The following is a 15512-nucleotide window of genomic DNA, read 5'->3' as shown; positions in this document are numbered from 1 at the left end:
GGCGGGCGTCCGGCTCCACGTCCCTCAAAAGTACCGGCAGAGGAACGGCGAAGCCGGCGCCCCGGGCTCCCAGGGGAGGGGAAGCACGCGGGGCGGGGCGGGGAACCCCTGCTGCGAGTGCGTGCGGCGCGCGGGGCTGGGGGCGCGATCTCCGCTTCCCGGGGTGCCCCAGCCCGAGCGCACGCCCGCGCGCCCGCGCCCCCTCCACAGGCGCGCGCGAGGCGCACTCCCCCTTCCCTCGGCGGCGCGGGGCGCGCGCCCGGCCCCCGCCGCGGCGCTCCGCTCTCCCGGCAGAAAGTTAGCAGCGGGGAAGGAACTCGGGGCGGCCACAGCGCGCGGCGGCGGCGGCAGAAGCTGGAGCGGGAGCCGCGGCGGAGCCGGGGAAGCGGGGGCGCTGCAGACGGAGCAGGTGCAGCCGGCGGGGCCGCGCGCCCCCCTCGGTCCCCGTGCCAGAGGCTGAGGGGGGTGGCGGGGGGCCCCCCGGACGCCGCGGGGAGAGCGGGGAGGGGGGCCATGCGGCCGGGCTCCCCCCCGGCGCAGCGGGACAGCGGCCAGGGCCGGGGGCGCAGCGGCGTCGCTTCATGCAGCCGGGGCGGCTGGGCAGCGGCGGCGGCGGCGGCGGCGGCGGCGGGGGCGGCGGCTGAAACCATGTCCGGGCAGCGCCGGGGGCCGCCGCCGCCGCCGCGAGCCGGGAGCCGCGATGGCCCCGTGGCCCGCACCTCCTGCGCCTCCGCCTCCGCCTCCGTCTCTCGCCGCGCCGCCGCCGCCCGGCGTCTCGGCTAAGGGCCCGCCGGCGCGCAAGCTGCTCTTCATGTGCACCTTGTCCCTATCCGTCACCTACCTGTGCTACAGCCTCCTGGGCGGCTCGGGCTCGCTGCAATTCCCGCTGGCGCTGCAGGAGCCGCCGGGCGCCGCCGAGCCCCCGCCACCCTCGCCGCCGCCGCCCCCCGTGCGCCTCGGCGCCCCCTCGCAGCCTCCCGCGCCGCCGCCGCCGCCGCCGCCGCCGGACAACGCGAGCCGCGGGGAGCCGCCCGAGACCCCCAGGCAGCCCGCCGCCCCCGGGGCCGACGGCTGGGGGCTGGCGAGCGGCAGCGGGGGCGCCCGGGACGCCTGGCTCCGGACCGCGCTGACCCCGGGCGAGATGGTCACGGCGCAGAGCGCGCTGCTGGAGAGGGAAGCGCCGGAGTCCAGCACCACGGACGAGGAGCTCGCAGGCCGGAGGGCGGCCAACGGGAGCGGCAACGCCGTCAGCACCCCCGACTACGGCGAGAAGAAGCTGCCCCAGGCACTGATCATCGGGGTCAAGAAAGGAGGGACCCGCGCGCTGCTGGAGGCAATCCGAGTTCACCCGGACGTGCGGGCGGTGGGCGTAGAGCCGCACTTCTTCGACAGGAACTACGAGAAGGGGCTGGAGTGGTACAGGTAGGACCCCGGGCTCGGCGGATGGGATGGGCGCGTGGGGACAGACCCACGCGGGGAAGAGCCGCTCCCCCTGCCCTTGGGGATCCGGGCAGCGTTCCGAGAGCCGTGAGCCCCGGAGGGCTCTGCGCACCCTGGCGGGGCAGCCTGGGGGGAACGGCGGGCAGGGCTGGAGGCTCGCCAGGGATCACTTTGTTTCTGGGCGAGGAGAGAGGGGTGCCCCTGCTCTGCCTGCCTCAGACTCCTCGTCCAAGGAGCTGTTTTCAGCATCTGCCTAGTTCCAGGTCTGGGAATCCCCAGCTCTCGTGTCCGCGGGGTGTTTCCTAACCCAGGCTCTTGCGGGGCGGTGCGCTTCTGTGTTGGGGACGCCGAGGAATGGAGCTGGACAAGCTGAATTGACTACAGGGCTTTGGGATTTCCTGGAATCTCTCAAGATCGCCCTCAAACGCATTTGCGTGGCTGGAATCCAACTTCAGTGTTTTCAGTTTAGAGCAGAATGAACCGGGAATAGTTAAAAAGATGATGCTGGCGAGTTGGGGCTTTCTCGTAAAGACTCAGGATGCCCCCCCCCCTCCAGAACTTTCCGTCCCTCTTGGGCTGCTTGAACCCCGGGTTGATGTTGCTTCAGGAGCGTCTGTGTCTACATGATAGATGATGCCCTAGGAGTTTTCATGCCCTGCACCGGTGCCCTTTCTAACCCATGCCTCATTGCAACAGATTGGAGCTTGTGTCTAGTGAGTTGTTCATCTCCCTCCTTTTCCACCGTCTGCCAGCAGCCAGGGAAGGGAGAAGTAGTAAGTGCAGGTAAAATAAATTAATCGACCACCGTTCTCCCCTGCCCTTCCCTCTTTCCTTTTTTTTATTTTAATCACTCTGGAAAACAGATCTGGATGGCTGGCTGCATCTCGGTTGCATCTCAGTAATTAATTGCAATTGTCAACCAGAAACACAGGCTTTGTCAGTTAAAGTGATGTTATCATCTTAACAGAGCCAATAGGTAAAATAAGGATTGTTTCCTGACAGGTCGCCTTCTTGTAGACGTGCTTTTTAAGTTTAAATTACAGGCTGGGGAAGTTTTAGAAATAACTTAACTTTGGAAATATACAATAAATGTATGTATTGTGATTGATTTCTTCCCCTTTTAAAAATATGCCTTATGCTTTCAAAGCTTGAGAGAAGTACACTTAGGCGTAAACATTCCAGCACATTAAACTGAAACAGCAAATGTGTCTGTTCATGTCTTGTCTGTTTCAACAGAGAGAACTAATTGCAATGTTTTAGGAGGCTTCAAACAGCCCCTTTCTATCAAAACATAAAACGCAAATGCCTAATTTAACTGGAAAATCAGTATTTATAACATCACAAGCCATGGCTTCCAGTTTGCAATTATAATTAAAAAGGTGTTAGGATGATTAATGCAACAACAGCAAAATAAAAAAAAAAAGGGGTATGATGTCTGGGAAGGGTTCAGTTGTTAAATTGTTGGTTGTAGGAATGTTCAGGTTTCTGCTGTGGGGTAACTGTGGCTCTAAGGGGGTAACCATGGCTTTTTCCAATTCTAATTTTAAAGCTATATATCTTGTGAGAAGTGTCAAATGCCCTTTGGGGGAGGGGGAGGCATAAAGATCAAATCTTTCCAACGTGTTTGGGTTGCTCTGTAGCAGCTGGAAATGGAGAAGGAGGTGTTTTATTCAGATGACTTAAAGTTGATGAACGGTGTAATGTGGACTGCATGTCAGGGGGGCCCATTGTAGGGTCGGGAGTGTTCTCTGAATGAAAAGATAGATGATGCTGACAGATGCCACATTCTTTTACACTGCAGCTGGGAAAAGGAGGTGTGTAAATTGCCTCGCTCATAGGACATGGCTGTTGAAGATCTTATTCCAACATGTGGTACCCTCAGCCATCAAGGGTGGTATTTGGGAATCGGCATCCCATAACTAAGACATTCAAATGGTATTAGGTTCACTCGATTCTCACTTAAGAGGACCATGTGATACCTCTGTATCTTCCATCTGCTGCCCCAGCATCACACCCAGGGTAAGTCCTTATTCCACTTAGTGATGCTGATTGGAGTTACTGCTGGAGAATCTATCTAATGTCGGAGTCATTTTCCATCCAAATCTGGATGTTGGGAAGACTCCTAGAAACCTGTAGGATTCTAGGATAACTCTCCAGCCTTAACGGATTCAGCCGTGCTTTGAGGGCATTTTAGGGATTTCTGTTGACTTCATCTCTTTAGCTCCTCTCTCTCTTCATAGGCTTCCCAGGTGGCTCAGTGGTAAAGAATCCGCCTGGCAATGTGGGAGATGTGGGTTCTGTCGCTGGGTTGGGAAGATCTCTTGGAGGAGGACATGGCAACTCACTCCAGTTTTCTTGCCTGCAAAATTCCATGGACAGAGGAGCCTGTCAGGCTCCAGTCCATGGGGTTGCAAAGAGTTGGACACAACTGAGCACACACACACACTCACACTCACTCTCCCTCCCATGTCGGACGAGGGGATGGCATCCGCACCATATCGCAGAAGGGAAGCGGTGGCCTTGATTGGAACCCTTCTTCCTGGTTCCAGTCTTTTAAATGGTGGCATCTCTACTTAATGGTTATAGCACCTCCCAGTTAAATGGTTATAGTATGCTTTGTGTTTTATCTGAAATCTTACTCTGCTGTTTGCCTGATTGGAGATTCACAGGTTAATTAAAGGTTTTGATCCCCTTTTCCCATTATTTGCTTTTCTTTTCTTTTCAACGAGCTTCCCAGTAGCCTACTGATTCTGCGAGTGATTCCGGCGGTTGTGATGTCAGAAGGAGGGTGAGCAAGAAGAAACTGGGGCTGCTCTCAGCAGAGCTGGCGAGAGTTTCCTCGCATTTAACTAAGCAGCCTGGGTTTTATTTCCTCCGTGTCACTCCGGTTATGTCTAAATCCGGGTTTTGCTTTCGCCTATGCTGTGGATCTACTGTGATTTAAAAACACGTTTGAGATTAGAACGTGTGCATCAGATTTGCAGGGCAAGATAGGCTGATGGATTAGGATGTGTGTTAAAGCTATGGAACAGCAAGCCTCACTTGGTGAATTGACACAGGCCAGTGATTAATAAATGGGGGTTGATCAAACCTCCCCCAAAGTAAAAGGACAAAGCTACAATATGCTTTTCAATAGGAGCTGATACCGCTGTCTGGGCAGACAGCTTACAGTAGTTCTCTAAGGGGTGGGGGCCTTTTGGCAAGCCAAGTGGCTGCCATGGCAGAACTCGTCAAAGTGGCAGAGATGACGTGAGCTGTGGTCTGTCTTGTAGATTACAGACCGTCCAGTGACCGTGACTCCTTGGCTTTGGAAGCCTCTCAGCTGTAGGGCAATGGGAAGTGACCCTCCGTGGGGTCAAGATGTCTTCACTGCCAGCAGTTATGACACACGTCCTGTTGGCTGGAGGGAAATAGCCCGGGGAGCGCAGTCCCCAGCATCGTTCGGATGAGGTGTCCAGAGAGCGAAGGAAGGAGGGCCGTGTAAGGCACTGGCGTGTATTGAACATGTGTTATCATGGCGGTTCACGCTTTATAGATATGTAATCATGTCTCGGTGGCGTGATGAGGCTGTGAGCAAAAGAGCAGCCTTTCTGCTTTACAGTTGGCCCTCAGAGGGGAAAGCATCTTGCTCGAGGTTGCTTAGCCGTTCAGGGGTTGAGCTTAGATTTGCGGTTGTGCAAAGGCTGGTAGTTAGAGTGCTAGCAAAATCTTTTCCTTCGTTCTTTCATCCATTTAATGATACTTACAATGATACATTTAATGATACAGACATTTCATGAGACTTGCCATGGGGTCGCAAAGAGTCGGACACGACTGGGCAACTGAACCGAACCCTGTTTCTAATACTGTTTTAGGTGTTGGGGATTCAAGGGTGAACAAGATAGATGAAGCACCTCTTCTCCTGGAACTGACATTTTAGTGGGGGTGGGAGTGGGGAAAGGGGAGACAGCAAACAAACAGGTCCTTCTGCTTGCTCTTTTAATGTGGCTATTGGAAAATTTGAAATTGCGTGTGTCGCTCCTGTTATATTTACTTCCATTGGGCAGTGCTGCTGTGGAGCAGCGCTGTTTAAACTTTAAATGCACAAATCACCTGGGGGTATTGTTAACATGCAGGTTCTGATTCCATAGGTTAGGGGAGGGACCTGAGAATGTGAATTTCAGATTTCCAAAGTGATACTGATTCTGCTGATTTCTGGACCTCTCTTTGAGTAGCAGGGGCATAGAGAGTAATTCATGTGTGTGTGTGTGTGTGTGTGTGTGTACGTGTTATCATTGATGAGGGAAAACCACTCTGGAGGTGGTATAAGTATCATGAATGTTAAGATCCTCCCATGTGAAGAGGTTGCCAAGCAGAGGGAACAGCAAGTGCAAAGGCCCTGAGGTAGAAACAAACCTCATGACTTTTCAAAGCATTCTACAGTGTTTGTAACTGGGCAAAACGGGGTTCAAAGCTCGGCTCTGCAAGTTACTAGTTGAATGATCTAGGTTGGATAACTGACTTAAATATCACTCAGCTTCAGTTTATCTGAGAGTAATTCCTTCCTTGCAGGGTTGTTGGGAGGAATAAGTGAAATAATAAAAGTGAATATATAGTCTAAAAAAATGAATATCCATTCACAGCTGGTATAACACTGACTGGAGACTTTTATTGGGGATGTTTTTGGGAAAAGACTAATAGTGATGGACTTTGCAATCTACATCTGCTTAACCTTTTAAACCAAGGGTCACTCATCAGATGCCTTCAGGGCTCATGTGGGTAATACACTCGAGTGAAATAGTTTCCCGGGGATAAACTGGGCCACAGACGCTCTGTCCAAAAGGGCAGCCACTGCTCAGTTCCAGCCATGCCGTTTCCATGTGCAAATGTGGCATCAGGGGAACCCTGTCTTCCACTTGGGAAGAGAAACTGGAAATCTGGGTTTTGATGTGAAGCGGCCTGGTTTTTAACGTTGGCAACAGATTGAGATTTCTTAAAAGTGCCATGTGGGCCAGCACTGCGGGACAAGCAAAACACATCTGTGGGATGGTTACAGCCAGCTGGCTACTGGTTAGTGACCTTTGGTTTAAACTCATTTCTGAAAGTAACTGGCATACCAGTACTCTCTGCAGTTGCCAGAATTCGGTACCCTCTGCAGTTGGTAGAATTGTGGCTTAAGTGCGCTCTTTCAATTTAGATGTTTTCCCCCTTAACCAATTTTGCAACAGCATGAGGGAAGTCTCTCAGATATATTGTAACAACAACAACAAAGGAAGCTGGATATAAACAGGAGCATGAAGCAGAAAAAGACAATTACAAATAAATTTCCCCTTTGTTCCCAGCACACATTTTCTTGAGGGTGGGAAAATTCTCAGTTGTTCACTGCTTAATCAGGAGTGCCTGTATTTGATCCATTTGATTAGTTGCACCAGTAAAACAGATTCTGGTCCTGTGAACAGGGTAGACTTAAGAGTTAGAAAAATTGGGTTCCAGGTTTTTCTTTGCCACACACTTATTTTATTGGATGTCAGTTTTCTTAATAGCTTCTTCCTTTCTTCCTCCTTTTCCTCCTCCCTCTCCTTTCTTCCTTCCTTCTCTGTTTACATGATGCATGCATGCTCATGCGGGACTCTTTGTGACCCCCATGGATTGTAGCCCATCAGGCTCTTCTGTTCATAGATTTACCAGTAAAGAATTCCAGAGTAGGTTTCCATTTCCTTCTCCAGAGGATCTTCCCGACCCAGGGATTGAACCCACCTCTCCTGTGTCTCCTGCATTGGCAGGTGGATTCTTTACCACTGAGTCACTAGAGAAGCCCACTTACATGATGAGACTTTATAATCTCCATAAGGTCCATTCAGTCCCTAACATATTTTGGTTCTAGAACAAACTTCTGTCTTGGACTCTTCAGAGGAAAGAAGCTAGTTGGCTAGAAGCAATGTACTTTAGAATATGTATTTGTATCTCTGAACCTGTCATACAGCATCCTCACCGTAAGATCTTGTATGAATTAATATCACCAAGTCTTCATTTCTTCATCTGCAGAATGGGCTCAACAGTATTTCCTTCCGAGGGAATGATGTGAGAATTAAATGAAATGACCTTCAAAGTGCCCTACGCATTTTATGACATAATATATTTTCCTTTCCCCTTCTTTTTTCTCTCTCTCCCATTTTCCTTCTTCTTTTTGCTTTTCTTCTTCATTTTCCTTCCATTCCTTCCATTTATCCTTCCCATCAGTACAGAAGGCCCTAAAGAGATGCTGTAATGCATTTTTCATTTGAATATAGCATTTTATTTCAAGATTATGTCCGAATGAGGGATTTCCAACCCTGAAGCATCTCTTAAGTAGCTCTCCAGAGGATAATCAAAACCAGATTCCAGAATTTACTCTGTTGTAACTTGAGCTGAAGGAGAAGAGTCTGATTTCAGGAGGCAAGTGAAGCCAAAATTCTCCATAAAGGGACTGGGACAGGAAGCTGGTGAGGCTTTCTGGGTTGGCCCGCTGACATTTTCTATAGCCTATGATAGAAATTGATGCCACTTGCCCCGATAGGTACAGAGGAGTTTAGGATGCCAAGGCCATGCTTGTCTTCAGGTTTTCAGCAAAGTTGAAAGCTTTTGAGAATGCAGGATGGTTCAGGCAGACCCCATAGAACTCCCTGTCTTGAGATTTGGCAGTTTTCACTAGGGAATTCTCCAGCCATCATGACATGATTTATTTATTTTCATTTTTGTAAATTATGCCAGTCATTTTTACTTTTAAATTGAGTCAGGAGAGAAGCCGTGAGACTTCAGGTGAATGAGGGATTGCTAGGGTTGCACGGTAGAAAGTTTTAAAGGTTTTGCTTTTGCGTCTCTGGAACTGATGGAACCACCACCCTGTTAAAGTAATCTCTTGATTCTATTGGTTTCTGCGGTTTAACAAGCTCTTCTGTAACTGTCTTGGGAATTTCAATCTGAAATTATAATTCACTGAGGGAGCCCTTCTGCCTATCTTGCCATTAATTAAAGGCAGGCGGTTGATTTTTAACACACGCTAGTTAGGATTCAGTTCAGTTCAGTCGCTCAGTCGTGTCCGACTCTTTGCGACCCCATGAATCACAGCATGCCAGGCCTTCCTGTCCACCAACTCCCGGAGTTCACTCAAACTCATATCCATCGAGTCGGTGATACCATCCAGCCATCTCATTCTCTGTCGTCCCCGTCTCCTCCCACCCCCAATCCCTCCCAGCATCAGACTCTTCCAGTGAGTCAACTCGTCGCATGAGGTGACCAAAGTATTGGAGCTTCAGCTTTAGCATCAGTCCTTTCAATGAACACCCAGGACTGATCTCCTTTAGAATGGACTGGTTGGATCTCCTTGCAGTCCAAGGGACTCTCAAGAGTCTTCTCCAACACCACAGTTCAAAAGCATCAATTCTTCGGTGATCAGCCTTCTTCACAGTCCAACTCTCACATCCATACATGACCACTGAAAAAACCATAGTCTTGACTAGACGGACTTTGCTTGGCAAAGTAATGTCTCTGCTTTTTAATATGCTATCTAGGTTGGTTATAGCTTTCCTTCCAAGGAGTAAGCGTCTTTTAATTTCCTGGCTGCAATCAGCATCTGCAGTGATTTTGGAGCCCAAAAAAATAAAGTCTGACACTGTTTCCACTGTTTCCCCATCTATTTCTCATGAAGTGATGGGATTGCTTTCCTTTAAAAAACTTTTTTCTTTCAACCTTTATTTAAGAATGTTTAAAGCATATATGCAGGAAAACAAAGCAGCACATGCATTAGGCCTAATTTTTTGATTATAAGTGATAGAAACTGAGCTTAAACTACTGTAAATCAAGAAAGGGAATTTTGGTTTATTACTTAGAAAGTCTAAGGGGTAATGGCTTCAGGACAAGTTGAATCCAGGTCTGTTTCTTTCTGGTCTTTTTCATATTTGCTCTACCTTGCTTCATTCTTGGGTTGCCTCACCACACTTTAAGCAAGATGGTAAGCAGCAACCCTAGACAAGCATTTTTTGGTTTATCAATTCTTTTGGAAAACTTTTTTTCTTAAGGGTTTCTGTAAGAAATTGCTGGAGATGCTGTTGACCCAGTTTGGATCATGTGCCCATTCCTAAACAGTCTGTGGGGTGCTCTCATCAGACTCAGGGGATGTAGCCACCCCTTTGGCTTGGGGTGGTGATGGGAGTAGGGAAGAGGCTTATTCCCACTGCAACCATAGGGAAGAGTTTCCCCATAAAGAATGAGATATTCAAGGGTTCTATTGATAAAAGAATTAGGGACCACTTAACACTACAAAATCACTGCAGATGCTGATTGCAGCCATGAAATTAAAAGATGCTTACTCCTTGGAAGGAAAGTTATAACCAACCTAGATAGCATATTAAAAAGCAGACCCATTACCTTGACAACCAAGGTCCGTCTAGTCAAGGCTGTGGTTTTTCCCGTGGTCATGTATGGATATGAGAGTTGGACTGTGAAGAAAACTGATCGCCGAAGAACTTATGCTTTTGAACTGTGGTATTGGAGAAGACTCTTGAGAGTCCCTTGTACTGCAGGGAGATCCAACCAGTCCATTCTAAAAGAGATCAGTCCTGGGTGTTCATTGGAAGGACTGATGCTAAAGCTGAAGCTCCAATACTTTGGCCACCTCATGCGAAGAGTTGACTCACTGGAAAAGACTCTGATGCTGGGAAGGATTGGGGGCAGGAGGAGAAGGGGATGACAGAGAATGAGATGGCTGGATGGCATCACCGACTCTGTGGACATGAGTTTGAGTGAACTCCGGTAGTTGGTGATGGACAGGGAGGCCTGGCGTGCTGTGATTCATGGGGTCACGGAGAGTCGGACACGACTGAGCGACTGAACTGACTGGCTGACTAACACCACACATACAGTAAACATCTGAAGATCCACTCTGGGAAAGGTATATGATCTCTCCCAGTTTTTTAAGTCAGAAAGAGGTACAAGTGGTTAGTTTGGGGAGGTTGAGTGTGCTTGTTAGGTCAGTTATTTATTCATTAAACTTGTATTAAATGTCAGCTATGTGTCAGATATAAATCAATCATAGCCAGTGATCTGAAAGAACTCAAGTGGAGAAATGGACAATTAAGTGATTACATTACAAGGTAAAGTCCTGACAAAGTGCCATTTATTCTAGGAATGGAAGGATGGTTTGATCTTGGGAAACCTAAAAAATTGTGTGGTTTAGTCTTCATACTTTTCACTTAGAGAAAAATCTTATTTATTTTATGGATGCTAAAAAGTCTGGTAAAGCTAAGCATTTATTCCTGATTTTTAGAACATTTGCTGATAAAATCAGATCATACCTAAAACCAGCATCATATTTAATGGTGTAACACTAGAAATATCCCTGTTAAATCCAGAACAAGACCAGAATGCTGATTATCATCATTGCTATTTACCATTCTCAGGAATAAATAGATAATCCAGTGAGGTGAAAAGAATAAGAATGGAGAAGATAGACTTATCACCGGTTTCTAGTAATTTCATCTCTTTTTGGAAGACCTAAGATAAGCAATCACCAGTCCCACACATAAAACTATTAGAAATAATAATGGAATTCTTTAAGGTGACTGGTAAGGAAATTACTATGCAAAATCTATAGTTTTCCTATATGCCCATGCCAAGCATTTTGAAAATATAATGAGAGAAAATATCCTATTTATAGAACCAAGCAAAGAGACAAAATAACCAGGAATAAATTTAGCAAAATTTGCAAAGGACTTGCAAGAACAAAATTTTAATACTTTAGTGAGGGGTGTCAGAGAAGCAAACAGTAACAGGAAGAAGTCCTCTTTCTCTGGGATAGCATTTCTTTCTTTTCCTTCCCTAGCCACTTTTTTTTTTTTAATTGGAGGCTAATTACTTTACAATATTATATTAGTTTTGCCTTACATTGACATGAATCCACCCCGGCTGTAATGTGTTCCCCTTCTTGAACCCCACTCCCACCTCCCTCCTCTCCTTATCCTCCCTCCGGGTCATCCCTGTGCACCAGCCCGAGCATCCTGTATCATGCGTCGAACCTGGACTGGTGATTCGTTTCACATATGATAATATACATGTTTCAGTGCCATTCTCCCAAATCATCCCACCCTCGCCCTCTCCCACAGAGTCCAAAAGACTGTTCTATACACCTGTGTCTCTTTTACTGTCTCGTATACAGGGTTATCGTTATCATCTTTCTAAATTCCATATATATGCGTTAGTATACTGTATTGGTGTTTTTCTTTCTGGCTTACTTCACTCTGTATAATAGGTTCCAGTTTCATCCACCTCATTAGAACTGATTCAAATGTATTCTTTTTAATAGCTGAGTAATACTGCATTATGTATATGTACCAAAGCTTTCTTATCCATTCGTCTGCAGATGGACATCTAGGTTGCTTCCATGTCCTTGCTATTATTAACAGCCCTGCAATGAACATTGGAGTACACGTGTCTCTTTCAATTCTGGTTTCCTCGGTGTGTATGCCCAGGAGTGTGATTGCTGGATCATATGGCATTTCTAGTTTCAGTTTTTATTGGCTATCTTTGCTCCTACATTTAGGTCAGGTGTGTTCGAGAGTGGTCTGAAGATGTTGTTTCTATGAACATAGCCAAAATGTTGTACTTCAAATACAAGATTCCCTTACTTTCTGCCTTTTATTTAAGACAACTACCACTGTTCAGGTTCATAAACAGTGTTAGAATTCCTCATGGAGGGCTGGCACTGACTGCTTTATATCCCAGACTGCAGGGGCTTCACTGCTGACTCAGTGGTAAAGAATCCACCTGCCAATGCAAGAGGCATGGTTTCTCATGTTGAGGTTTGACAGAAAGCAGCAAAATTCTGTAAAGCAATTATCCTTCAATAAATAAATAAGTTAAAAAAAAAAAAGGAGAGAGAGACACGGTTTCATTCCCTAGGTTGGGAACATCCCCTGGAGAAGGAAATGGCAACCCACTCCAGTATACTTGTCTGGGAAGTCCCATGGACAGAGGAGATTGGTGGGATTGCAAAAATGGGATACAACTTAGTGATTAAACAACAGCAAGAATCATTCCTGGTGCAGATGAACTGCTGAATTGGTGTAAATGAGTGAATTTAGGTGCACTCTTGTCACAAAGCAACACCAAAAAATGAATCACAGACAAGTGATGGTTATTCAATGAAACGGGGAGGAGGCGATTTAAGATTTGGACCTGAAAGAACCATAGGAGCAATATGGTAAGAATCTCAGTGGTGGACACGTATTGTGGGTGCCAGGATCTGCCCCACGCAGTGGTTTCAATCATTCCAAGAACCTGGTGAGACAGGTACTGTGATCAGTCACGTTGTACAGGTCATGAAACCAAGACACAGAGAAGTCAAGGGAACTTGGTCAAGATGTAGAGTTGGGATTCAGACCTCGGTGTTTGGCTCCAAACATACAGCATTTCTTTTCATTTGTCCCCAAGCTGTTTTCCCCTGGAAGGGCGGTCTTCCAGCTTCCTGGGAGTGAATAGTAAAGGCTGGTATTTCTGTGCTGTAAGCTTTTGGTTTCCCAAGTGTGCATGGCCTGCCTACTGGACAGGTTGATTGTGGGGTTTTGCCCTCAAAACGGACTGTGGAAGTGTCTCCTTTTCTCTTCTGGGGCCAAGCTCATTCTTACTTCGGGACATTTTATTTAAAAATTTTTAATATTTTATAAATGTAATTATTTTGACTGTGCTGAGTCTTTGATGCTTTGAGGGCTGTTTTTCTTTAGCTGTGGCAAGCAGGGGCTACTCTCTAGCTGCGTGCACAGGCTTCTCATGGCAGTGGCGTCTCCGGTTTTAGAACACCAAATCTAGGGCCCACAGGCTTCAGGAGTTGAGGCTCGAGGGCTCTAGAGCGCAGGCTCAGTAGTTGTGGTGCCTGGGCTTAGTTGCTGCATGGCATGTGGGATCTTCACGGATCAGCGATCAAACCCATATCTCCCACATTGGCAGGCAGATTCTTTACTACTGAGCCCCCAAGGAAGCTCCAGGACATTTTAATTCTCTCTTTCCTCTTCTGGGAGTTTGCAGGTATCTGGTTATCTATCCGTCACATCTTGGCTCACATTTCAGATTCCACCAAAGACCTCTCCACACTACCAAATTTAAAGACCTTTCTCCACTTCTGAGCTTGTTCCACCGTTTTATTTTCTTCAGAGCATGTGTTACTCTCCCAAATCATCCTAATGACTTCACTCTCCCTCCCAGAAGATCGAGTTCATGGGAGCAGGGTCTTGTCCCATCTGATTTCGCCAGAGTTCTGAGCCAGGCAGTACTTGGCACAGGTAGGCACTTCATGATGGTGGCTTATTCATCACTAATTCTGAATCAGTGACAGTTTATTGAATGAAAGGGGTACTTTCTTTGTGCCATTTTCTTACAAAACTCCAGGCTTCTGCAGAGAAATCACACACTCACACTCCTTGGGAACTCTGGCTAAGAATTGTTCTCAGTTCTTTCACGTACTATTTTTGCAAGACTATTTTGGGTACAAGAAAGAGAAACCCACTCAAACAAGCTGTGTGGGCTAGACAGTCTCCCCAAAAGGTCCCGCCGGCACGCCAGGTTACCTGATTTATCCTTCACAGCAGCTTCATGAAGTAGGTACCATCTTATCCCAGTGTTACAAAATCAAGAGAATGAGACTTCAGTAGGGCAGGTGACAGTCATGGGGTCACATCGCAGGCCTTCCCAAGCCAGGCCCCTTTCCACTGTTAACAGGTGGCCTCTGGTTCCTGGCCTTTGTTGCTGTAGTTTCCAAAGTTTTAGGAGAGCTTGGATTATTCCTGATAGGCTGTTAAGCTCCAAGAGTAGTTGGTATTATCCTTCTCTAAATGCATGATCAAAATGACATAATTGCCATTTAATCAAACAGTTAAGTGGAGGCTGTGTTCGATTTGTTACACATGATAGGTGTAAATTCACCCTTCTGCCTCCAGGTTAAGGCCTCAGCTAAGGGTTACAGATTTGGAGCTGAGGAAATTTCCTCAGTCTGAGTGCCTTTATCCTAGGGCCGCTTGCCTGTTTGGAGCTCTGTGATATGTAGGAAAGAAGGCTGAACCTAAAATCAGAAATTAAAGATTGGAGTCTGAGTGCTGTGTCTACCTTGCTCTGGGTGCCTGGAGAGTATTTAGCCTTTGAGCCTTTGTATTCTCATCTCTAAAATGGGAACATCAGTTTCTAATAAGCCCCGAGTGACTTTGCAAGGGCAGGATCCTGGTGGTGTGCTGGGATCTGCTTTGTCTACATCCTGTAGTTGTTGTTAATCCACACACGTTTCCATGAACTCCCCCAGGTAATTGGTTTTCTGGAATGTTGCACTCCAGGGAGTACCTGAAATACAGGACAGGCACTCTTATCATAAAGTTAGATTAAGAAGTTTAATTTACAGAAACTGTTATATACCATGGATATCAAACATTGTGAGGGCAGACTGCATGAAGATCCAGAGAATTCCTGGAGAACCTCTGTCTGCATAATTCTTTTCCCTGACTCATGACCACTGAGGCATCTTTCTTTCACACTGAAAGAACATAAAAAGCCATAGGGCACATGTGCTTTTAAGGATTGCCCTGCAGTGGATGAGCTTCGGGAGTGACCAGAAGATTCTCTCGTTTTGCTCCCAAATGGCTTGTCATCCCTTTTTCCTGTGTATACTCTCTGCATTTACCAAGTGGGCATATTAACGTCCCACCTTCTGGCTGCCTGACTCGCCTACTTTCTAAGCTGTGGAAGGCACGATAACACATCCTCCCAATAACTGCATCCTAACCTCCTAAACCTGTGATCATGCTACATCACACGGCAAAGAAGAATTAAGGTTGCAGATGGAATTATGATTGCTCAACAGCTAACCTTGAGGTGGGAGATTATCCCGGATTATCTGGATGAGCCCCCACGTAATCACAGGAGTCCTTTCAAATGGAAGCAGGGGCAGAAGAGAGAGATTTAGAGGGATGGCAGCACGGGAGGGACTCAGCCCTCTGTTGCTGGCTTTGAAGATAGAAGGGGCCAGGAGCCAAGGAATTCAGGCTGCTTCCAGAAGCTACAACAAAGGCCAGGAAATG

General features: G+C 47.3%; 1 protein-coding gene across 1 annotated transcript in view; it reads left to right on the top strand.

The window, feature by feature from the left end:
- The first annotated feature begins 700 nt into the window (after positions 1-700).
- Positions 701-15512, top strand: part of HS3ST4 (heparan sulfate-glucosamine 3-sulfotransferase 4) — a 493728-nt gene continuing 478916 nt past the window's right edge. Inside the window, exon 1 of the mRNA XM_055408910.2 lies at positions 701-1422. Within this exon, the coding sequence (XP_055264885.1) occupies positions 701-1422 (722 nt within the window). The remainder of the gene's footprint in view (positions 1423-15512) is intronic.

This window comes from Moschus berezovskii, chromosome 27, assembly GCF_049115385.1.
Source record: "Moschus berezovskii isolate FMDL1 chromosome 27, NW_MosBer_1.0, whole genome shotgun sequence".
Lineage (NCBI taxonomy): Eukaryota > Metazoa > Chordata > Mammalia > Artiodactyla > Moschidae > Moschus > Moschus berezovskii.
Note: the sequence above shows the minus strand (reverse complement) of the source record. Positions and strands in the feature narration are given on the sequence as shown.